General features: G+C 37.6%; 2 protein-coding genes and 1 non-coding gene across 5 annotated transcripts; all 3 read left to right on the top strand.

The window, feature by feature from the left end:
• The first annotated feature begins 1496 nt into the window (after positions 1–1496).
• Positions 1497–23267, top strand: Cwf19l1 (CWF19 like cell cycle control factor 1). 3 transcript variants are annotated; one of them, XM_047553959.1, is made up of 14 exons: positions 1497–1612; positions 4323–4407; positions 5352–5430; positions 5970–6071; positions 8510–8724; positions 10690–10808; positions 11861–11945; positions 13829–13969; positions 15164–15275; positions 15963–16042; positions 19170–19379; positions 20150–20269; positions 20475–20572; positions 22877–23267. In XM_047553959.1, exons 1-14 carry the CDS (start codon positions 1590–1592, stop codon positions 23019–23021), a joined length of 1614 nt encoding a protein of 537 aa, XP_047409915.1. In that variant the 5' UTR covers positions 1497–1589; the 3' UTR covers positions 23022–23267. The 3 variants fall into 3 exon arrangements, with proteins under 3 accessions (XP_047409915.1, XP_047409916.1, XP_047409917.1); XM_047553960.1 differs by having other exon boundaries at positions 1559–1612; positions 5368–5430; positions 22877–23265; XM_047553961.1 differs by lacking the exons at positions 1497–1612; positions 4323–4407; positions 5352–5430; positions 5970–6071 and having other exon boundaries at positions 8575–8696; positions 22877–23262.
• On the top strand, positions 16943–18621 carry LOC124984804 (dolichyl-diphosphooligosaccharide--protein glycosyltransferase subunit DAD1-like). The gene is made up of 2 exons (XM_047552859.1): positions 16943–16979; positions 17862–18621. The coding sequence occupies exons 1-2, from the start codon at positions 16943–16945 to the stop codon at positions 18326–18328; spliced, it is 504 nt and encodes a 167-aa protein (XP_047408815.1). The 3' UTR covers positions 18329–18621.
• LOC124986044 (small nucleolar RNA SNORA12) lies at positions 19816–19962 on the top strand. Its single transcript, XR_007108954.1, has one exon. It is a non-coding gene; the product is annotated as a small nucleolar RNA SNORA12 (small nucleolar RNA).
• Positions 23268–23689: the final 422 nt, after the last annotated feature.

Genomic DNA, 23689 nt, shown 5'->3' with positions numbered 1-23689 from the left:
ACAGAATTCAATGGATGAATTATCTTACTGTTATTTCCTCATCTAGGAATTATTACCTGTCCATGTTTGGCAAACTACCTTCTTGAAGATGTAGTTTTGACTGCCACTTTGGGCCATGCTGTGTTATTCAAAAAGAGGGAAGCTGGGTATGGTGGCACAAACCTGTAATCCCAGCAACTCAGGAGACTAAGGCAGGAGGATTGGAAGTTCAAAGTTAGCCTCAGTAAATTAGTCAAACCTTGTCTCAAAGTTAAGAAAAGGACAGAATGTGACTCAGTGGTTAAGAGAGAACCCCTGGATTCAATCCTCAATACCAAAACAAAAAGTAGGGGGAAAACGCACATTTAGTGTGCCATTAAAGCAGGGGAATCAACTTCAATGAGGCAAGGAACTTGTTTCCCCTTAAATTACAGAAATTGTAAGAAAACCCAGAGCTTTGGTTTTTCCACTTATTTTAATTTTTAATTATTTGAGTATCTCTCAGTTGTCAGAAACTCTCCTGTTCTCATTTCCTTGTGCACTGTTTCCTAATTGGCTTCGACTCTTCAGAAAGTTCATGTGGTAAAATAGAAAGCTACAAAGGAAGGTGGGCATTTGTTGATTAAAAGACTAAGAGAAAAAACGGAAATGTGAAACTTGATTGGTTCCTTAATGAAAATAAGCCCCCGGTATAAAATCAATTTGGGGGGAACAAATGGAAATTTTTAAATATGTGTATTAGGTGATTTTATTGGGTTAATGTTAACTTTCTTAGGTGTGTTAATAGCATTATGGTTAGGTAGGACAAAGTGAATGTCCTTATTAAGAGATGCATGCTGAGGTGTTACTGAAGTCTGTGCTTTACTTTCAAATGATTCAGTGAGAATAAAAGTGCTTGGCCGGCCACCTTGACGTGAAGACAGCGCTGGCAAGCGAATTGTGGCAACGTGCTGACACACCGAATCGAGGTGATGGCCATTACTCTTTCACGTTAAAACTTCAAAAAGTGTACACCTGGTGCAGGGAGTGGCACGTGCCTGTAATCCCAGCGATTCACCAGATGGAGGCAGGAGGATCACAAGTTCCAAGCCAAACGGCAACATAGCAAGACCTTGTTTCAAAATAAAAAGGGCTGCAGCTCAGTGGCAGAGCGCCCTTGGGTTCAATCCCCAGTATCAAAACAAAACACAACAAACAATCCCGCCCCCACCCTACCCCCAAATAAACTTTAAAAGGATCAGAATAGGGCGTCTGCATTTTCCACTAAACCGATATGGCTGTTAGGTTAGGTTAGGGCCCAACATTGTGCCAGAAACCTACTAGCAGCTCACTAAATTCTATTCCTCTGGAAGTGGAGGGGAATTATAACTGGAATCCTGTTGGCTGTTTCTACTTCCACTTCCCACCATGCTCCTCCCTTCTTGAATTCTTCCTTGGGGCGGAACCACCCGAGCGGGGCTTCTGTCCCTCGGCGCTCTCCGTAGATCACTGAACTCTCATTGGCTGGGGAGCGCCGACGTCTCCTCGTGTAGTGTGCTGACATTTTCCCGTGGAGCGCGGGTTCGGATTCCAATTTTAGGTGATCGTATCAACCTAGGCTATCGGAACAGATGGCTCACAAACCTCTGCGCCTGTGAGTTGCCCTGAATCAGAACTCTGTGTGTGTGTGTGTGTGTGTGTGTGTGTGTGTGTGTGTGTGTGTACATGTGTACGTGTAGAGACGGGCTGGGGCCTTTCTCATGACAGGAAGGAAGAAGGAATAGAATAGGGGTCGCAGGGCTGCTGGGAAGCACCGGTCAAGTCTTTGCGGCTGGGATCGACCTCTTTCCAGGGTCTTGTTCACCTCGGAGAGGGGACTCTCTAGGCGACACTCACGGAAGCACCCGGAGTTAGATCTCCTGCATCTCAGGCTGTCCAGGCCTGTGACATACCTTCTCCCCCTTCATGTCTCCCTCTCCCACCCCATTTATTTAGGCCCATTGATGGGTTCTGGGCCGTGGCAGATAGGATACACAGACAGTGTCCTGGCCCTGGCGCACTTTTTATGGGGGAGGAGGGGGCGGGCATTGGGTTTCGAAAAGGAGTTCATTGACTCATTCAACAAGTATCTATTGAACAACTTCGTTGTGCCGGGGACAGTGCTAGGCTTTGCAAAGATGGAATTCCTGCTTTAATGGAGCGTATAGTCTGTAATCAAAGAACGCAAATAAGTGTTTATTTACAAGTAAATAGTAAATGTCAGGAAAAAATTTCACGGAGGATGTATAATAGTGGTATTTAACTTAATGGAAGGAATCAAGGAATGCTTCCCCCAAGAAATTGAGGCTGGAGCCCTGGTGAATATTTTTGTGTTTACTCTAGAGAAGGCTTTGAAATGTTTAAGAACGCTGTGACATGATCAAGTTTTCTTTTTGGAGAGTGATTCTGACTGCAACGTAGGGACAAATCAGAACCAAAGTAGAGGACAGGTAGGATTAGGTAGAGTTATGTTATGGTAGAGGAAAAGTTCAAGGATTGAATGTTCATTAAGGAGGTGAAATCAGTCTTGGTGATTGGTGTTGAGTTAGGAGTTGTCACTGTACGGTCATTGATTTCTCTTTCTTCCCTGGGATAAGGGCCCAGATGAGGAGATAATGAATTTTGAGGTGCTTTATGATGTGCAAACTGCAGTGTGTCTCCCAGAAGCAATTATAATTCCATGTTACAGCTGCTGTGATAGAAGTACAGAATCCTGTGGGAGCATCAGGAATAGGTTACTAATAGGAACTGGAAGACTTCCTGAAGGAAATGGTGCTTGGAAGATAAATAAAAATGCTTAATAGTTTATGATGGAACTTGCTCTGAGATGCTATGTGGATTTCTGAGATTTTGAGGAGGGAATGACTTTCCAAACTATCAGGAAGCTTCAGAGATGTGTTTGGCCAAAAAGGATGGGAAAACTTAGACTTGGGATGGGTAGGGTGGGACTATTAGTAGAGGTAACTATCTAGGGAGTGGCAGAGGCAGAGTGACCAAATTAATAGTACTGGGAGGTTTCAATTAGGAAAACTTGGAGAAAGCACAGAAGTGACAGGCCAGGGCCTGTGGAAAGCTATGTTTCTGCAGACAGTAGGGAACCTCTTAATGTTTTTGAGGAAGAAACATAAACTGATGGCTTTATGTAAGATGGATAGGAAGAAGAGAAGGCATTAGAGAAATGTAAGCGTATTCTCTACTTTGTATTCAATGCTAGATTGTCTCTGTCATATCACAGGACCTTATTGTTCAGCCTTGCAGTTATTCTCCATTCCTATTACTTCCTCATTTCCCATCCTACCTCCCACTTTAATTTGTGTTTAAATTGTGAATTTTTCATCTCCTTTCTTTCTTTCCCATGTCCATTAGACATTGTCCTTCTTGTTGATATATTTGCTTATAGTTACTTTTCCCTTCAGTCTTATCTTTCACTGTTATTAAAACAATCTTTATAAAGTATATAAGATCACATCACTATCCTGCTTGAAAATGTTCAGTAATAAGGGTAATAGATGGATACCAGAAAGACATACTGACAAAACTATAGGAACTATAATACTTTGAGTTAAAAGACACTAAGAAAATGATTTAAACAGTGGAAAAATTGTATGTCAAAATCAGAAGAACTCAGAAGTGAGATGATAGAACAAGTCACTTCACAACTTGAGACTAGTCCACCTAACCCCAGCCTCTGCCATTTTCTATCTCCTGCCCTATAACATTTTACATAGATATGTTTCATACCCCTTTCCATTTGTTTTTGATGATTAGAATGTATTCCTTTCCCTGATTATAAACTTTTTGAGGCTTTAAATGAGTCTTCCTCCTCTTTTTACTCATAACACATTCTTAGTATAGTACTTGACATATTGCACTTAACAGCGTAGGTGTCCAACATATGTTTATTGAATGAGTGACTGAAGCCCTGTATTAAGGTGGAGGCAGCAGAAATAAAAAGTTCAAAATGTGAAAAATGTTTGGAAAAAGGGCTGGGTTACTTGATGGGGGATTTTTGATGCTTGGTCATCAAGACACATGGACAAAATTTGGGAATATGAAGAAGTTGACTCAATTATGGAGAAAAGGAAAAGCTAAATTTTAGAGTTGGAGGTGTTGGTGACATCTTCAAGGGGTGCTGCCTCATAGTAATAGTTTATATGCACTGAACCTCTCGAGGTAATTGCAGAGACTGGATCACATATCGACTTAATCTAGAAGATCAGTGTGTATATATGTATGTGTGTACATTTACATATACATACATATATAAGCCTGGTAGACCCACTTGTGTTTGATGAATTGCCATAATATTTATTTTTTGTTTGCAGCTTGGCTTGTGGAGATGTCGAAGGAAAGTTTGATGTTTTATTCAATAGAGTTCGAGCAATTCAGAAGAAAAGTGGAAACTTTGATGTAAGATATTCCTTTTTATTGAATTTAATTTTACCATTGTGGTCCAACATACTAAAATAAAGTCTGAACTCCTTTCACAATTTCTTGATTGAATGCAAACTCTCCACTTTTGTTAAATTGAATTACTTTTGTGAGCATGAGAATTCAGTAGCTGTAATGCAGTGGGGGAAGAGAGACCGACATACTGTAGACCACTTTATACTTTTTGCATTTGAATCTTGTTACTTTATTACTGCACACACACACACAAAAAAAAACCCTGAAAACAGGCTAGCAAGACTTACCTAGGTGATTCTGACTGCTGGGTTTGGGAGGCACAGATCTACTTCATAAATGTGTGATACGGATTAAATCAGATGATTTATCTACAAAATGCTTCACAAACTGAAGAGCTTTAAATCAATGTTATATATGGTTGCCAACTAGACCATAAACTAAGATACAGAAGAGGATTCTAGGCATGGAGATAATTTTTTGATTAGGTTAAAGGTCAAGTAAAGATAACAGTCAGGAAATGTATTTTTAATGCCCTGTATCTCTCAAGGTATCTGATATTTTAAGTTTTGTATTTCACAGAGGATTCTTTAAAGATCTACTTCTCCATCACTAAGGAATGAAAGGGATGGTGGAATGGCAATGTAGGACTGGGAATATTTGAGGAGCACCTGATTCTCATTTCTTTTGCAAGTTCAGTTCCCTAACTCCCTCTTCCCTTTCCCCAGCTTGAATTTGACAGTCAGTGAGCCAAAATTCAATAATTCATGGAATTAATAACTGTGACAATGACTGCTAAAGAATTGTGCATTGAAGTTCTGCAAATTGATTAGGAATAAAAACCTGGTTTGAGAGACCATTAAGTAGGACAATTAGCTAAATGTTACTATCAATAATGTTTTATTTGATATTTAAAAATCTCATATGTCTGTTTAAAAAACTCATTTTAGCTGCTGTTATGTGTAGGAAATTTCTTTGGCTCCACCCCAGATGCTGAATGGGAGGAGTACAAGACTGGCATCAAGAAAGGTATAGAAACTATTTTTATTTAACATATAATTTCTACAAAATTTGGGGGGGGCTACAGTTCTTACTGTGTTATATTTCACATGTTAGTTATTTAAGAGTTTCCCTCTTGAGCTTTGCATTGTGCTAGAAAGAATGCACATACATAATCCACATGTTCACATTTTGAATTTGCTTCAATTTAGTTCCATAAAAATTATACTTGTCTAAGTTGACAGGAACTGAATAATATGCAATCAAATGTGTCCTTTGCTTTTTTCTTAAGTGTTTATTAAGCTTTTTTAGGGTCTATATTTCCTGATTATACATTAACCATCCACTTTAAATGTCACTTAATTGGCCTAGTAACATCATATAATAGTCAAACCTTGAGGTAGAGTATAGGATATCCTTAGTGGAGAGCATATTCTACATTTAGGATTGCTATGGGAGAATGCACAGACTCTATTTTTGCTATGGATATTTTTCCTACAGGGAAGCCTTTCTCTATTTCCAAAGCAGATCTAGTAAACATATGGTGTCATGTCTGTTTCTCTTACCAGCTCCTATTCAGACATATGTGCTTGGTGCCAATAACCAGGAAACAGTAAAATATTTCCAAGAGGCTGATGGGTGTGAGTTAGCTGAAAACATTACTTATCTGGGTAAGTTGATATTTTTGTGTTTATAATGAACATAATAATGTACTTTCAGAAATTAATCTCCTAGGAAATTTTTGACTGGTTTCTTCTGCCATTACTACCTGAGAAAATGGGGACTTGGTTATATGGAAGCAGGTTCCTACAGTTTGTGTCTATGCCCTTAGGACAATAGTTTTTTTCCTTTGTTAACTCCCCCACTTTCCCTCAGTCTCCTTGTGTTCCCATAACCCACTATAGACTTTCAGCCAACTAGTGGGATAAACTCCTTGCCTACAGGATATGGAGTACTTAAGGTATAAATTATGTTCAAATAAATGAAAATTCTACTTTGTGGTCTTACCTTAAACTTGCTGGATATATACTGCTTTCTTATTAGTTAGGCTCCTAATTAGCTCTAGGCTTCATTTTAAGATTTTGGCAAACTTAAGTTTTTAGTGCTGATCTTTTTACTCCCTTTGTACTTTTTCTAGTTGCAGATCTACTTTTCAATTCCAGGTTAATGTTTTCCCCCCACAACCCTCTGTATTGTTTTTAGTGATTCTTTCACTGTCTGGCCACTTTTCAAAGCACTCAAATTTTGCTTTTATCTTCCCTGATCTGCTTTCGATTTATTGCCTCTTATATCATTCAAAACTCATTTTGCCTAAAACGGTTTCACTGTTCTTTTCATTTCCTCTTTGTTGTCTCATTTCGCTAGAAACAGATATTTCCTTTGCTATAAATGCTCTCTTTTTCCCTCCCCATCATAGTCCATCTTGGTCTTTAGTCTTTATATTTGGTTGTGGCCCTTACATAAGCAACCTTATCTTACTCCAATCATGTGGGACTCCTTTAAACAAAAAATGAAGGGAAGACTTTTTATTATTTATTTTGTTTGTTTTGTTTTGGTTTTGCTTTTATTTATTTATTTTTGTGTGTGTTTTGTTTTGTCTTTATGGTGCTAGGGATGGAACCCATGGCCTCACATTTGCCAAGCTTGTGCTTTACCACTGAGCTGTGTCCCCAGCACCTATGCTTGTTTTTAACCACAGTTGTGAGACATACATTTTGAAATTCCTTTGTTGTACATCTTAGAATAGGCCTGATTTATGGCAATTATCAGTGTAGTTTTAGATTTAAGAGTAAGAAACCTACCATAGATATTTAGCAGCCATTTTGCCAGATGAATAGTTCCAAAATATTTAGCTTATTTCTGTGAAATGTGTTTTGAGATCCAGTGAGAGGAATAAATAGTGATTGATTGATTGATTGATTGATTGATTGTCATGCTGATCACACACAGGGCCTTGTATATGCTAGGCAAGTGCTCATATGGAGCCACATCCCCAGCCTGCAAGCAGTGGTCTTGATGGTGAACAAATGATAATGAGATTTAGGTACTGGCAGAATATCTAATATATAGTTGGAAGAGATAGCTTTTTCTAGAGTATATAAACAGGATCAGTGTTGAATAATGTAGGCTTTGGGGAGGAAGATGAAAAATAAAGCTGAAAAGAGGACCAAGTTATTAAGGAAGAAATATAGTGAGAAGGGAAGTAGGTAGATGTACTTCATGGGGGGATATCTTTGGCTAGGGGGTAGGCTAAGGGAGATGTTTATAGTACTGTTTGGAGTAATAAAGATATTGTCAAGTTCATAGAATCTATAGGGTGATTAGCAGCCTTTAAGAGTGGTAGGAGAGGGAAACTAGATTGTAGTGGGTTAAGAAACTAAGAAGTAAAGCACTTAGAGAGTAGGTGCTATTCTTCAAAAATTTGAAAATGAAGAAGAGAAAGTTCCTTAGGATGTGTGTTCATTTTGGATGGGGATGATTGAGCATATTCTATTCTTTTCTAAATAGAGCCAATTGAGAAGAAACTCAGAAAAAGAAGTAAAAATTGATGGGACAAGTCTGGGATAAAACAGGAAGGAATGGCATCAAGACCACAAGCTTGGAATATAATTTTAGAAGAGAGTAAAGTCTTATTTTCCCAAATAGTTGCTTTTTCCATATATTCTCCTTTTCTTAGAAGTTGCAGCCTTTTGTAGACTATAGCTTCCTCAGAGCTGCAATTAGTTTTTCTTATTGCCTTTTCCTGTTTTCAAGTCTAGGTTTCTTTTAGTCTATGTAGCGTCTTCTCTAAAAGGCAGGAGGCCTTTTTCTTCTTCATCACTGCTTCCCAATTTTTATCAATATTTGTATCACAGCTGGTATGAACAGACTCACCCATGCACATCAGCAGCCTCCACACAAGGACTGCTCAGACTTACTGAACTGTTGCAGTCAGACAACATTGATATCCAGCAGCCAGGGGTAGGCTTCAGGAGTTTACACTCCTTCAGGCATACAGAATGGCGAGGATATAGGAGAGTTGTGGCATGAGAAGAAAGATTCATTGCCATATTGATGGTGTTTTCTTCTGCAATTTTGATTGAAACCTGTCCATTTTTCTTTGAACTAGGTCGTAAAGGTATCTTCACTGGAAGCTCGGGCCTGCAGATTGTATACCTCAGTGGGACAGAGTCATTAACTGAACCAGTTTCAGGTTACAGTTTTAGTCCTAAGGATGTATCTTCCCTGAGAACAATGCTGTGTTCAACATCCCAGTTTAAGGGTGTTGACATCTTGCTTACATCCCCATGGCCCAAGTATGTGGGGAACTTTGGGAATTCTTCTGTGAGTAGTGCTTGTTGGAATTTCTTAAAGAAAATTTCACTGGCTTAAATTGACTCTTTGATTTTTGAAAAAATTTCTTTTTTGTATTGGATATTGTAACTCTTGATACCTTTCACTAGAAATCTTTGGTGAACTTTTTCAATATTCTCCAAGCTTTATAAACTGACCAGAACAAAAGTTGATCTCATAAAAATATGGTTCACAAATGAGATTGCTGAAATCGTAATTATATATGAGTGGTTCTTTAAATTTTATTCTCTGCTTCAAGTTTCTCAAGCCTTCTCTTAATATGTTTTGAGAGTTTACCAATTTTCAGTGAAAAGGTTTATAACCATTGGCAGCCCTGCAGTTGTATTTTCTCCTTTCCATTCTAGATTATTGCTTTTTGGCTATCAAAGCATTTCTAAAAATTGAATCATTGTGGGTTTGAGTTTAGTAATCTAAAGATGGGAAAAATATTTTGCAATTTTGTGCTTCTCTGTTAGAAATACTTCAGTATTGGAATGCACTGGAGCTCATCTATGCATTTGACTTTAATGTTTTTAAAAGTAACCTCAAGTATGTATACCAAGAGTTACAGCTGACGTGGAGAATGAAATACTATATTGGTGGAAATCAGCCCAAGAAAGATATAGTAAATGTTGTATGTAGGCTGGGGATATAGCTCAGTGGTAGAACACTTGCTTAGCCCTGGGTTCAATCCCAACATGAAGGAAGAAGGAGGGAAAGATTGTATGTGAGTACAAAAAGTATCAACTGAGCCTCAGTGAAGAATGCACTTGGGAACAAATTCCCATGAATGGGTTCATAATTACCAATGATGATCTAGAAGAGGGACTAGTAGACCACGGCCAACTTTAGCATCCAAGATAACAGACATTATCAAGGAAAATATTAACAGGAAAAGAGACAGAGCTCTCCTCTTCTACCAACCCATGGTTATTTTTCACCTGTAATACAAGGGGTAATGCTAGTTGTAGCATAATGATATAGTAGAGCAAGGGAAGATACAGAGAAGGGGTGCCAAAGTAACCATAGAAGGGAGAAAGACACATGGTGCTCTGTAAGGAAGGATGGGAAAATTAAGCCCTTTCATTTGGTGGGGGTGGTGGGATGCTAAAAAAGGACTTTGATTAAAGTTTAAAAATAACTACAGGATATTTATGGGGAAAAAAAAACCATAGAGTCCCCAGTCCCTAAGATACTATAACTAACTTCAAGGCCAATTCCCTGCTCCTCAGAAGAAACCCAAAGGAGGCAAGAATAAGACCAAAGGAAGTGTCTGCCTTAACTTAGTAGAAAATAAACTTTGCTAATTTATTTCTACCTAATAACTTATTTTAGAACAAATAATGTCATGGATGAGAAATCATGTAATTGGTCATTAACAGAAGCTAGGAATGTTCCGGGAACAGGCTTAACTTTTGAAAAACTTTGTTACTTATAAGCCTTTTGGCAAGGGTGTTGGTTGTATCCTTCTGCAAACTGCCCATATATCCTTAACTGTAGCAAAGTAAAGGTTTATATGCTTACGTGAGGAGATCCTTGAATATTCTGTTGGATCCTTGGAGTTCCGAAGGTTAGCTTTTAAATTTTATTTTCTGCATTGACTATGACTATCTGTGTTGTCAGATACATAGTTGCACTACAAAGCACCTTATAGAGGTACATTTTTGTGGGCTCCAGAGAAAGACCTTACTTTCTAAAAGAGGTTTTAATAATCTGTTTTGGATGTTAGTATGGAGCAGTTACCTTGCTTTTAACTTCTGGTTTCTAATAATTATTCCTATTTCTTCAGAGTAGTCCAGTAGCCTTGTGTTTGATTTTTCTCTGATTTCTATAATTCACTGTACAAGTCCTGCTGCCCACATTTGTATCCATATACAAATTTCAAAGATGTTTCAAAGAATCTTATTTCCTGGTAATTCCTGAGTCTGTGTGGATGACCAAGTTTCTATTTACTAGGGAGAAGTGGATACCAAAAAATGTGGCTCTGCCTTGATCTCCAGTCTTGCCACAAGCTTAAAACCAAGATATCATTTTGCTGCTTTGGAAAAGTCTTATTATGAGAGGCTTCCATATAGGTGAATAACACTTTATTCTTTTTGACTTTTTGAAGAATTTGTCTTGAATTTTCTGTGTGCAGACATTGTTCATTTTTAGTTATATAACGTCTTGATTCCTTTCAGTACTGAAACAAGTGACCTTTAAGTCATTGATCTTCTGTGTTTGTTCCCTAACTTGAAATAAAATTGGGCTGTAAAGTCCCTTTAAGTTTGAGGGTTGGAGGTTATAGTACTGTATAATCATTGTAGCTTTTTGTCATACATTAGGTCCTATTATCATTGGGTCAAAGCAGTTCTATTGATGTAGTATTGAAAACTCAGTTCTCAGTATAATAACTTTGGAATTATTTTAGTTTAGGAATCACATACTTGCATCAGTTCTCTCCCCTTACTCCCTGCTTTTTGTTTGTTTGAATTTAACTTTTTCCTTTTAATTAAAACAATTGTTGCTTGGTGTAATAAACTTTTAAAACATAGAAAAGCTCACAAAGTATTTTGTTACATATATAGTTTTTATTATTTTTTCTGTGTCATATACATACTTTCGTATATTTATGTTTTACCTAGGGGGAAATAAATCATAGTAAATGTTACTATTAGAGGCATGTTTTTTCCACTTACAGCACTTTTGTTTGTTTGTTTGTTTGTTTGTTTTGTTTTGTTTTGTTTTGTTTTAGTTTTGTTATTTTAGCTTCTTATTACACAAAAGAAGAAAGAATAATAAAATGAACCATTATGTCCCCATCAGCTAGCTTCAGCAATTATCAACATTTTGCCAATTTCACAACTGTTTTTTAAAACGAAATGTTGGAGTTTTGGTTATTTTCAGAGACATGATCTCATTTCTTTATAACAATAATCCAGTGAGTTAAGTACTTTTAAACTACCAGATAAATAGGTAAATCCTACTAGACAGGTAACTTCTCTGAGATTATATGGTTTATGGTGGCAGATTTAGGACCTCTGGTCTTTTCATGGCCCCACATATGGAGCCTACGTATTTACATATTTCATAATTAAAAATCAAAAGTAAAATGCTGGTAACCTGTTATCTCTCAAATATGTTCTAGAAACCATGTCGTTCTACAAGAAAATGCACAGCATGCCACTCGGTTCATAGCCCTTGCAAATGTTGGAAATTCAGAAAAGAAAAAGGTAAAGATTTGAATATTTGGCAGTAGGTTAATGTTCATTGTCTGCTTGATAAATGTTTCTCTTGCCCATGTAGCATTCAGATCTTCCCGTCTCCCCAATTGCAAGGTCCCAGCAGCTTCAGTGATTCTTTTGTAGAGTTAAAGTAATGAAAGATCAGGTTTCCCTGGGTGTTTTTTAGGATATTTTACAGGTTTTTTAGGATCTTTTAAAGGTTTGAAAGAATAGTTTCAGTGGAATAAAAGCAAAATATCAAATGAGCAGTGTTCCTTTCCTTCCACATCCATGTGGTTGTCTCTATGGGTATTTGTGACTTTGCCCTCGGATGGTACTCTTCCTTGCTCTCTTAACAACTTCCTTTAACTGAAATAATAAAATTCTCCTGAGGATTTACCTGAATCTTCCTTGGCTTTGGAAATTATTAGTGATATCTGAAATCCATCTTTGTATTGGAAAGAAGTTCAGGTGATAAAGAAGAATATACCACAAGGGTATATATATATATTCTCACTGCCTGAGAGCATTTCTGATTTCCTAGGGAAAAAAACAGCTTGTTGTGGATTGAGACAGTTAAAATCAGAATAATCGGTCCAGTGGGAAAATAGGCAGAATCATCTGCCTGAATAATCTACAGCTTATTCCTGTATAATGTGCCACAGAAAATGTACAGACAAAAGATAAACAAATACACATTTAGTTCTTTTTCATATTTTAAGCTTTTAAGCTTAATTCTTTTTTAGCAAGTTTATATATATATTTTTTAAAATTTATATATATATATATATATTTTTTTTTTTTTTTCTTTCCTTTTTGGAGGTGCTGGGGTTTGAATTCAGGGCCTTGCACATACCAGGCAAGGACTCAAGCAGTCTACCACTGAGCTATATCCCTACCTTTTTTAGTTTTCATTTTGTAATAGAGTCCTGCTAAGTTGCCTAGGCTGGCCTTGAACTTGCAATTCCCCTGCCTCATCTTCCCTAGTAACTGGGATTACAGGAGAGTGCCACCTCACCAAGTTGTAATTATTTTTAATTGACCTTTCAAACTGAATCACACTCTTAATATTTTTAATCTGTGGCTTTACCCCCAGAAACACATTAAGCAACTCATACTTCAGCTGAGGAGTGTGCACATTTTAAAGTTGGCAGGCATTCATCTCAAAACTTTGTTCCAGTCCGCACTCCTACTAGCAATATATTTTTCTTTCCTCTCCACACTCTCACTGGGTAGTGTCAATTTTTTATTGAAGGTTTTGCCAATCTGATAGATGGTGTATCATTTTTACTTAGTTGCATTTCCCTGATTGTGGTAAGGATAAGCATCTATTCAGTTCTAAAGTTTTCAATCTCTGCTCTTAGTCAAAGATTCTAGACATTTATATGACTATTTACTTCTTTGCTGGTAGTTCCTAAGAAAATTTTATCAGCATATATAGCAGAATTTGTATAATATGGGAGGGAAACCTTAAGTTTTCCAATTGTAAGTTTCATTAGGGAAAAAGAATGATAGTGCCATGATTATGTTGACAGAATCTGTTCATTAAGATGAAGGACTCAGGAGAGAAGCAGCTTATCTTCAAGGACTATGGAGCTAGTCCCTCTGGACAGTTATTTCTATTCCTTTATCTGAGTAAGGGCCCTTGATTTGTGTAAGGGTTGGACTTTGGTTTGTTGCTCATTATTTCATCAGTGCTCAGCTACCCCTACAGAGGCCACTGAATTGACTCTTGATCTACCACCATATATTCTCTGAGCCACAGGTAAACTTTTAATTTTAATCAATTTCAGACTCTTTCTGTGAAATCCTCACAGTAAAACAGGTTTACTATATTTGAATAAGCAGTATTTCCCTTAATGTTATGTTTTTGTTTTGTTTTTTCTGTAAAGTATCTTTATGCATTCAGTATTGTTCCCATGAAACTAATGGATACAGCAGAACTGGTAAAACAGCCTCCAGATGTCACTGAAAATCCTTACAGAAAATCTGGGAAGGAAACATCCATAGGAAAGCAAATTCCTATCCCTGAGGTACATTCTGATCAAGGGGTGGTATTTTCTGGGCAGGGTTGCCACGTTTGCCAGGTGTACATTTTTTGGTAGGAACGGGAGTACTGGGAATTGAACCCAGGAATGTTTTACCACTGAGCTATATCCCTAGCCTTTTTTATTTTGAGAAAGGATCTCATTAAGTTGCTCAGTGCTTCACTAATTTGCTGGCCTTTATTGGAAGAAATCCTAGTTCTTGGCCGGCAGCAGTGAACGACCTTGGACTTGCAATCCTCCTGCCTCAGCCTCTGGAGTCACTGGGATTACAAGTATAAGCCACTGTGCTTGGTGCCAGTTGTACTTTTCCTGGGTATAGTTTTAGTACATAAGACAAGTTTAATCCTCAGAATAAAAATCTTATTTTTCCTTAGAAAATTATGGTAATGTTTAGAAAGTATAAGTACATTTCAGTTAAGCTGGTATTTTTTTAATTTTAATTTGAGGCTAACAGTCATGTTAAGTCTTTCTTTGTCTAAATTTGTTTCACATATTGGGGTTTGAATTTCATATGTTAAGTTTTTCCTTGTTTAAAAGTTGATTATCTAGTCTTAGCTCTTCAAGTAGAGATCTAGCTTGGTAGCAATACAATCTATAATTTTATTATGATTGCTAATAGGGAATAAGAGTCACTGTGAATAAATTTTCCTATTAGTAGATTTTTCTGAAATTATTTTTTTCCCACTAAAGCAACAAATATCAAATTTCCTTATTAGGATTTATGGTCTGCTTTCTCAGACATTTTTGTCTTTTCAAAAAGACTTTTTTGTCTTCTCTTTTTACTCTTGTTCCTAATGACTGATTTCTCATCTCTTTAATTAAAGTTGAATTAGACTTGTTCAACCTGTGAAATTGTGGGACTATCCCTTCTCCCTATTGAGAAAGGAAAAGGAATTTTGGGTGGGTTTATACTGTTCTGTTTTAGGCAACAGTTGCTCTATAGCCTGCATTTTAACTTGTGTTCCAAAGAAATGAAGTTGGTAGCATGGTATGAGGAGATATGTGACTGAGAATCTAGGCACCTGGGTTGGAAAAATATTTTTCTTTCCTAGAATAGGCAGAAAGGGCAATAGGAAACATATACTAGACATGGTGAGAATGTTCTCTTATATGTGAATGGTTGACTTTTTGTCCAATGGTTAGTTGAATAATATACTTTTCTCTCTTTGTTCATTCCAGGAAGAATCAGCCTGTCAATTCTTCTTTGATTTAAATGAAAAGCAGGGAAGAAAGCGTTCATCCACAGGTAGAGATAGCAAATCTCCTCACCCAAAGCAGCCTCGCAAACCTCGTAAGTACCTTGGTTTCAGAGATTTCCTATTATTTTGGATTTGTTTGGAAAGTAGCGTTATGAAGAGATCATCTTCTAGCAGAAGGAAATTGTACAGAGGCATTAGGAGGAAAAGTAAAAATAAAATATATAACGATGACCTGGCTTTACACAAAGTATATCCTTTGTGTCTATAAGACATGATGAAGTAAAGTACATACAAAACCTATAGGTTAATAAAATTATAGAATAATCAAACTGAGAGGAAGGACTTTAAGTCCAAATTTTTGGGATCCTCTCTCCACCCTTTGTTTCAAAAATGAAGAAGCTGACTTTGAGAGGGTAAGATGTTACCCAGGGTCTAGAGGTTAGCCAGTGGCATAGCTGAGACTAGAACAGGATACGTAAACCCAGTCTAGAGTTCTTTCATTGTAGCTTTTTGCCAGTTACGTGCTACTTTAGTCAATGTGTGATTATCCGTTGGTGGATCACCTTCCTGTGGATTAGTTACAAATTCAGAACTTTTCCAAAAGAGGTTTAGTTTTGTTGATAATGGTGCTGCGTGGAGGAACACATGTCCAGCCCACTGTGGCAATGCTGTATGCAGTCTCTGCCGTATATAAATATCAGTTGAAGCTGAATTCTGTAGGGTGATTATATATTACAGTGCTTAGATCATAATGACACTTGACTTTCTTCCACTTAAAGCTCAGCCTCCAGGACCATGCTGGTTTTGCCTTGCCAGCCCTGAAGTGGAAAAGCATTTGGTGGTCAACATTGGTACACATGTGAGTTACTTCCATGGACCTTTGCCTTTTACAGAGAAGATTCCTGCTTATGTGTTTTTTATTAACTTTATTGAGGCATGATCCACATATGAAACTTACCCATTTTAAGTATACAGCGATTTTCAATAAGCTTACTGAGTCATGCATCCATTATGTAATACAGTTTTAGAACATTTCCATCACTCCAATAAAATTTCATGTGCCCATTTATAGTTAATCTTTGTTCCTACCCTCAGCCCCAGATAACTACTAGTCTACTTTCTGTCTTTATAGGTTTGTGGATTTTGGACATTTCATATAACCAGGATCACATAATATGTGTTTTTTTATGTCAGCCTTCTTTTACTAGTGTCATATTTCTTGAGGTTCATCCACGTTATAGCATATATCAGTATTTTATTCCTTTTTATCGCCAAATAAGATTCCTTGTATGCATATACCACATTTTATTTATCATTCATCACTTATTGGATGTTTGAGTTATTTCTACCTTATGGCTATTAGGAATAATACTCTTATGTAAAATTTACATGCAAGTGTATGGTTTTATTCAGGTTGAGAGAAGCCCTGATAAACTATGCATGTCTCACAGGGAAGTCATTCTGTTTCATAAGGGGCATCTTAGGTCTTGTTTGTGACTCAGCTTAACACCTCAAGCAGGAGGCCATGTGAACATTTTAGCCTATAGCCTAGACAAAATAATTGAATTTCATTTACCTATGCTATCCTTTGTCTGGTAGAAATGTCTTGAAAACTTCTGATGACCTTTGTATGTCTGGCAAAGGGTTTAGAATTCCCTCTCTCAAGCCATTCTTCTTGATCACCTTTTATTAGACTTTTCCCCTAGCTTTCTCTGCCTGAGTTGAGCCTTTCTCCAGGGATGTAGATAGAACTGTGCTGATGGCCCATAGCCACAAACTGGTAAAAAGAGGAGAAAGTCTGCTTAGAGTCCAAACATACTTTTGCAAAATTAGTTTTTAAATTTCATTTTATTGCTGGGAGAAATATTTATTCATATTCTATTTATATATTGTTTGAAATAATCTAAGTCTGGAACAGATTAGAGAGCGCATTTGAAAGGGATGGAGGAGATTTTGCAGGTGTGAACCTGTTCACAGGAACTGGAAGTATGCTTCAGAGGTGAAAAACTATTTAGTTTAGCCTTTAATAAACAAAGAATACATATCACAGTATATAAGTTAATGTTTATGACAGTGACCCTGTGACAAAGAGAAGGCCAGAAGACAGACTTCTGGAGTAACCTTTTAAAACAAACACAGAAAAATGGTTATGCAAAAATAAAAAAATATATTTTAGTGCCTGTGAGGTTTTGATGAACTTAATCATCTGGAAAATTAACTTTGTAGATTTGCTTGGTCTTCTCTGCCAAATAAATCAGGGATACTTATGCTTTAGTTTGTTTTCAGTACATATCCTGTCATTATATTGGACTTTCTCAGTATAGAAGAGAAATAAATGACACCTTTCTTGAGCCTTAGTTTTGAATCCTATATTTGTCTGCATTGTGTGGTCACTCACAGTGTCTTCCTTTCAGAGAGTGTGTAATGGTAGAACAGTCTTGCATGTTTTTATTTTGACAGAAATATTTTAGTTGCTATGAAGACTGAGATTCATTGTTAGGAACCATTGTTTTCTACCTCTTTTAATGTATCTGAGTTCAAGGTTTCTCCTTCCTTCCACCCTATTAGGTTGTATGTCTCCTTTCACTTTATACAATTTAGTCAGTAACATAAAGCTGTAGGGACATTGGATACTAATCAGGTCATCTTTGTCTTTTTTATGTATATTTGGGGGTGAGATGTGGGATTGGATATTATTGGGAAGGCAGAAAGTGGTCATTTTGAAATCAGAAGTGGTATCTTGGTGGACGTCGGATTCTCCAGGAGTTTGGGACGAGCGGCCTGGAGTTCCCTGCTTTTAGTCACGTCCGCATCAGTAGTGTCGGTCATCTCGCGTTTCTTAGAAGAGTACTTGAGCTCCACTCCGCAGCGGCTGAAGTTGCTGGATGCTTATCTTCTGTATATACTACTGACCGGAGCTCTGCAGTTCGGTTACTGTCTCCTCGTGGGGACTTTTCCCTTCAACTCTTTTCTCTCGGGCTTCATCTCTTGTGTGGGGAGCTTCATCCTAGCGGTATGCCTGAGAATACAGATCAACCCACAGAACAAAGCAGATTTCCAAGGCATCTCCCCAGAGCGAGCCTTTGCTGATTTTCTCTTTGCCAGCACTATTCTGCACCTTGTTGTCATGAACTTTGTGGGCTGAATTGTTCCCAGTTACTAAATTGAGGAGTAGGAGACTGAAATAATGTTCACTTTTTGATGTCTCTTGGATAAAAGTTATTGAGACGGAAACTTGTCGCACCCATAGATGCTTCAGATTTGTACTCACTCTTGACTCTTGATTTGGTCTGAGGTGGAGAGCCCAGAGAAGTTTTTTCTCTTTGTGTCAGACCAGCTTTGTAATGACCGTTTGTTAACATGACCTCTGCTTTTCATTAATTGTAACTTTTTACCTTCCACATTAAAAAAACTACATACTAAAAAAAAAAAAAAAAAAAAAAAAAGAAGTGGTATCTTTCTGTGGTTCAAGGGCAAATGGTGATAATTGAAAAATTGTTTTTAAGTTTGGACCCTGGGAGGGACAACCCAACTGGTTTTTGTTCCAACTCTAGTATTTGAAGCCTAAAACCTTCTTGTGCATTCCCAGTTCATTTGATTCTTACATAGAAATTTGTTACACCCAAAACCAGATTCTTAAACAACTCTAGAATATCTGTTAATAGTGTTTTTAAGCACTTTTTCCTATATCCTCAGTCTCACTATTTACCTACTATTTTATTGTACTGAGGATTGAACATAGGGCCTTGTTTTTAGCAAGCACTCTACCACTGAGCTACATCCCCAGCCCTTTTTATTTTATTTTGAGACAGGGTCTCACCAAATTGCCAAAATTGGCCTTACTGGTGATCCTCCTGCCTCAGCCTCCCCAGTAGCTGTGATAATAGGTGTGCACCACCATGCCTGCCACAGGCTTACTCTTTGCATAAGCTTTGCTCCCTTGAGGGTCATACATGAAGTATTGCTCTCAACTCTTTGTTCTTTAGTGCTACCTTGCTCTGGCCAAAGGAGGCTTATCTGATGACCATGTTCTCATCCTGCCCATTGGACACTACCAGTCAGTAGTGGAGCTTTCAGCAGAGGTGGTAGAAGAGGTGGAGAAGTATAAGTCTACCCTGAGACGCTTCTTTAAGAATCGAGGGAAACGGTGTGTTCTGTTTGAGAGAAATTATAAAAGCCATCACCTCCAGCTACAGGTAGGTAGTATCTGTCTAGAAACTTGGAAGGACATTCTGGTAAACTTGATATTGATAAATAAGTATTTAAATAATGGCTAACTTTATTATTTAATTTTAATTTAATATTTAAAGTATTTAATATGAATTTTCATAATAATTTTTAAATAATGTTCATTTAAAAGGCTCAGAGTATCTGATGATAACCCCAGAGATTTCATAGGGAAGTAAAGGATGGGTGTAAATGAATAGCAAGATGATGAGTGTCTTGTTTAGAAAAGGTGTGGGAAGGTTCCAAGGAAGACATGGGCCTTCCTGGGTAAGAGTTTGGAAAGGATTGAATATTTTCTGTGGAGGACCTGCATGAGTGAAGACTTAGAGGTAGGATGTAATCTCAGAGCTGGCATGGGGCTAGCAGCTCAGAAATTTGCCCATTGTTTATAGAAAACTGGTTTGTAATTGTGGTCATGTCTTTCTGGCTCATTTGTTAAGTTTTCAAATGGGCTTGACTCTGCCACATATATTATATAGGAGCTGATATTGACTTGAAAACAGAGAGATCTTTCTTAAGCTTTTCCTGCATCAGAGATTGGCTCCCACATGTGGCAATCTAGCTCATAAGTTTAAGTCCTACAGACAGGCTGACAAAGGCCTGTCTGGCCTGAGGAGAGTCTGGGCTGAGGGGTGTTTTCTCTACCCCTGTGATGGATTTGCTATTTCTCTGAGACTGTGCAGAAACCTTTCTGGGACCTGTACCAAGAATTCCTCTTATTCCCCCCACCTCTGCCCAGGTCATTCCTGTGCCACTCAGCTGCTGTGCTACTGATGACATTAAAGATGCCTTCATTACCCAGGCACAAGAGCAACAGATAGAGCTCTTGGAAATCCCAGAGCACTCTGACATCAAGCAGGTGAAACAAAAGGGGATGGGGATGGAAATAACTTTTTTAAACTGTAGTTCTACTAAGTACTTTGGGATCTGCAGCTAGTCACAGATCTGTTTTCTTTGCTTCTAGACTGAATTCTTTGCTAAATCAGAGCTTATAAAAAATTGAGCTAGGATTTTAGATTTTCAAAACACTATTGTATGCCCTCATACAACTCTGTTTACTTTAGATTGCACAACCTGGAGCAGCATATTTTTATGTTGAACTCGACACAGGAGAGAAACTTTTCCACAGAATTAAGAAGAATTTTCCTTTGCAGTTTGGAAGGTTTGTATAAGTTTTCCTTCACTTCAATATATTTTTGCTGGATCTACTGAAACAAAGTGGTGGCCTGCATGAATAATTGATAAAAAGTCAAAGAGGAAATAGTCCTTTACAGAAGGAACTTATAGTTTTAGGGCAAGACAGGTATTTATGTATATGACAACCATGTGATGCAAAATGCAAAGAACACCATGACAGAGTTTTGGAGAGAATTGTCCTTTAGAAATTCAGAGAAGAAAAGAACTCATTAGTATGTGGCATAAATCTTTATGAAAGGGTCAAAGTTGAACCTGAGAGATAGATCTAGAGGACAGATTAGGGTGAGGGCACTCCAGCTAGGGGTGTGACGTGCTACCATTGAGCATGTGCTCTGGGTCAGGCACTATGCCAAGAACTTTACATATATTTCCTTATTTAATCTTCACAACTCCATAAAGTAGGTACTGTCATCCCAATTTTCCAAGGTAGAGAGAGATGCCAGAGCAGCACCAAATGAACTTTCCTCAAAGATAGATGTGTTCTATAAAGCTACACTATCCAATATAGTAATCATTAGCTACATGTGACTACTAGACACTTGAAAATGTAGCTAAATGACAAAGGGATTGAATTTTTAATCTTATTTAATTTTAATTAAAGTTTAAATAGCTGTATCTGGCTAGTTGCAGTTATATTGGATATCATGGTTTAACAGGGGTTAAGTAGCATGTCCATGGTCACACAGTGAAAGGTTCAAATCCAGGTCAGGTACCCCCCAAAATGTGAGCTCTTGACCTCATTATTCTGCAGTTCTAAGAACCTGAATGAGACTTCATTTGTGCTTCTCATATTAGGCAGAACATGAGTACAAGATCATGTAGGAAATAGAATCAGTTACACAAAGATCAAAGACAGAAATGGTTGACAAGAAAAGACAGAGTATAGAAGGGAGTAGAAAATGTACAGAATGGATTATTTGATACTGGTGTCAGTGAATTGCAGCTATATTTTAGGACTGGGCTTTGAGTGAGCCTTGCTTTCTTCCTCATACTAATTTGGAAAGCCTCCAAGAGATTGCTCCATTGGATAAATCTAATAAATGTAGTCATCTACATTTTCAAAGAGATAATTGAAAGTGAAAACAAATGTGTTTTACACTCTAAACATATGACTTGATCTTTTGTTGTTGCCTTGACAACAGATGCAGATATGCAGTGATGATATAGGCACATGATTACCAATACACACAGGCATGTAAAGTCCATAGGCATGTAAAGCCAACAAAGAGAAGATCCTTTGAGTGACTTGGAGCTTATGATAGTCATTGATATTTTCAACCAAGTGTTTTTCCAAATACTGATATGAGTTAATAGCATTTTATGTGTAACAAAATACTTTAAAAGCCATTTTTTTCCCCTCTCAGGTGTGTAAGAAAATGAAGAAGTAGGTGTAGGGAGCTAGAACTTGAGCTCAGGTCTTTTGGACTTTTAGAAGACTTGTGATTTATTTCCAACTCTTCTATTGTAGCTTCAGAATAGAAAATAACCAAATAGATGCATAGAATTATTTCTAATATATCAAAATAAATAAAAATATAAAGCAACAAATTAAAAGCAGCACATGTATATTTGTCTATATGTAATTATTCTTTGGTCTTCAGAGCCAAGATAAGTTGTTTTCTTCATATTGAGCTTATGTTGGTGTGCCTGTGTAGGTATGAGTCCCGGAGAATAAGAGGCAGAAGCAGTTTAAGTCAGAATAGTTATGACATCTGACTGCACCTAACCTTGGAAAACTCATGTTCTAGTTGGGATGACCAAACTATAGTTTAAAGAAGGATCACAGATAATAGGGTGTTTTGATTGTTACCTCTGTACATCATAAAATCTTGTAAGTGCTCATTTTCGAATCTTATAGGTGAGGAAATCAAGACTTAGAGAGACGAAGTAATCTGTTCAAGTCATAGTGGCAGAGCTAGAAATGGAATCCAGTCTCTGATCTTTCTGACTTCAGTGCCTGCCCTCTTCCCACTATTCCATGTTGCTTCTTTAAATACCAATAATATAATTCAAGTTGTTCCAGAGAAGAAGTAAATGAGATATGAGGGATTAGGAAAGAGGTAGGACCTGAGCTGGTCACTTAAAATGGGCCTGATTCTGATAAACAAGATGGCAGAGATGGCACGCAGGGCAGGAGAACAGTATGAGCAGTCAGAGAAATATGCATAGTTGTCTTTGGTGATTTGGGGTATGACTGGAGAAAGACCGAGGAAGGAGAGGGCTTAAAGTGAGTATTTCTCATTTTGACCCCTTTTTGCTCTTCCTGTAGGGAGGTATTGGCCAGTGAAGCTATTCTTAATATTCCTAACAAGTCTGACTGGAGGCAGTGTCAGATCAGCAAAGAAGAGGAGGAGATTCTGGCTCGTCGCTTCCGCAAAGACTTTGAGCCCTTTGACTTTACTCTGGATGACTAAGCAAAGGGAAGGGAAGGTTACTTTATGAACCTCATAGGAAATTGTCACAGTCTTCCACAGGGACTGTTTCCCTGCCTCTTTTTTGTGCATTCCCATGGAACCTGCCTGCAGCAAGAGGCCTAGGAATGAGTTTTTTTTTTTTTTTTTTTTTTTTTTTAGAAAAATCATTCTAGGATAAAAATTCTATGTTAAAAGCATATCTGTTATCCAACTCTAAAAACAACCTGTGTTTATCTACATTTTCAGAAACTTAAAACTATTAAATAAAATTCAGATGCTTTTCTATGGTTGAGAAGGATCTTGTGTTCATGTTGCCTATGACCATTGACAGAAATGTGGTAGTATATGTAAGAGGAAAGGCAGAGCTTTGGGCCCAACTGTTAGTCCAGAATCACACAGGGTGGTTTCTCCCTGAACAATCCAGGATGGAGAAGGGTCTCATTGGCTTTGCTATTTTTTTTTCCACAGTACTAGAAATTGTACCAAGGGTCACTGTACCGCTGAACTCTATCCCCCAGCCCTTTTTATTTTAGAGAGAGGGTCTCACTAAGTTGCTTGAACTTGAGATCCTCCTGCTTCAGCCTCCAGAGTTACTAGGATTAAGGCTTGTACCTCTATGCCCTGTGCTATTTTTCTTCCATAGCATATGAAACCTTCACTTCTTCAGA

The sequence above is a fragment of the Sciurus carolinensis genome, chromosome 5 (assembly GCF_902686445.1).
Source record: "Sciurus carolinensis chromosome 5, mSciCar1.2, whole genome shotgun sequence".
Taxonomy (NCBI): Eukaryota; Metazoa; Chordata; class Mammalia; order Rodentia; family Sciuridae; genus Sciurus; species Sciurus carolinensis.
The sequence above is the reverse complement of the archived record's forward strand: the minus strand, read 5'-3'. Positions and strand labels throughout refer to the sequence as shown.

Coding starts and splice junctions, on each gene's coding strand:
- Cwf19l1 (XM_047553959.1), top strand. CDS start 1,590: ATGGCTCACAAACCTCTGCGCCT. Junction 10,809..11,860: donor TATGAGAGGCTTCCATATAG/GTGAATAACACT, acceptor AATATGTTCTAG/AAACCATGTCGTTCTACAAG. Junction 20,270..20,474: donor AGCACTCTGACATCAAGCAG/GTGAAACAAAAG, acceptor TGTTTACTTTAG/ATTGCACAACCTGGAGCAGC.
- LOC124984804 (XM_047552859.1), top strand. CDS start 16,943: ATGGCCCATAGCCACAAACTGGTAAAAAGAGGAGAAA. Junction 16,980..17,861: donor ACTGGTAAAAAGAGGAGAAA/GTCTGCTTAGAG, acceptor TTTGGGGGTGAG/ATGTGGGATTGGATATTATT.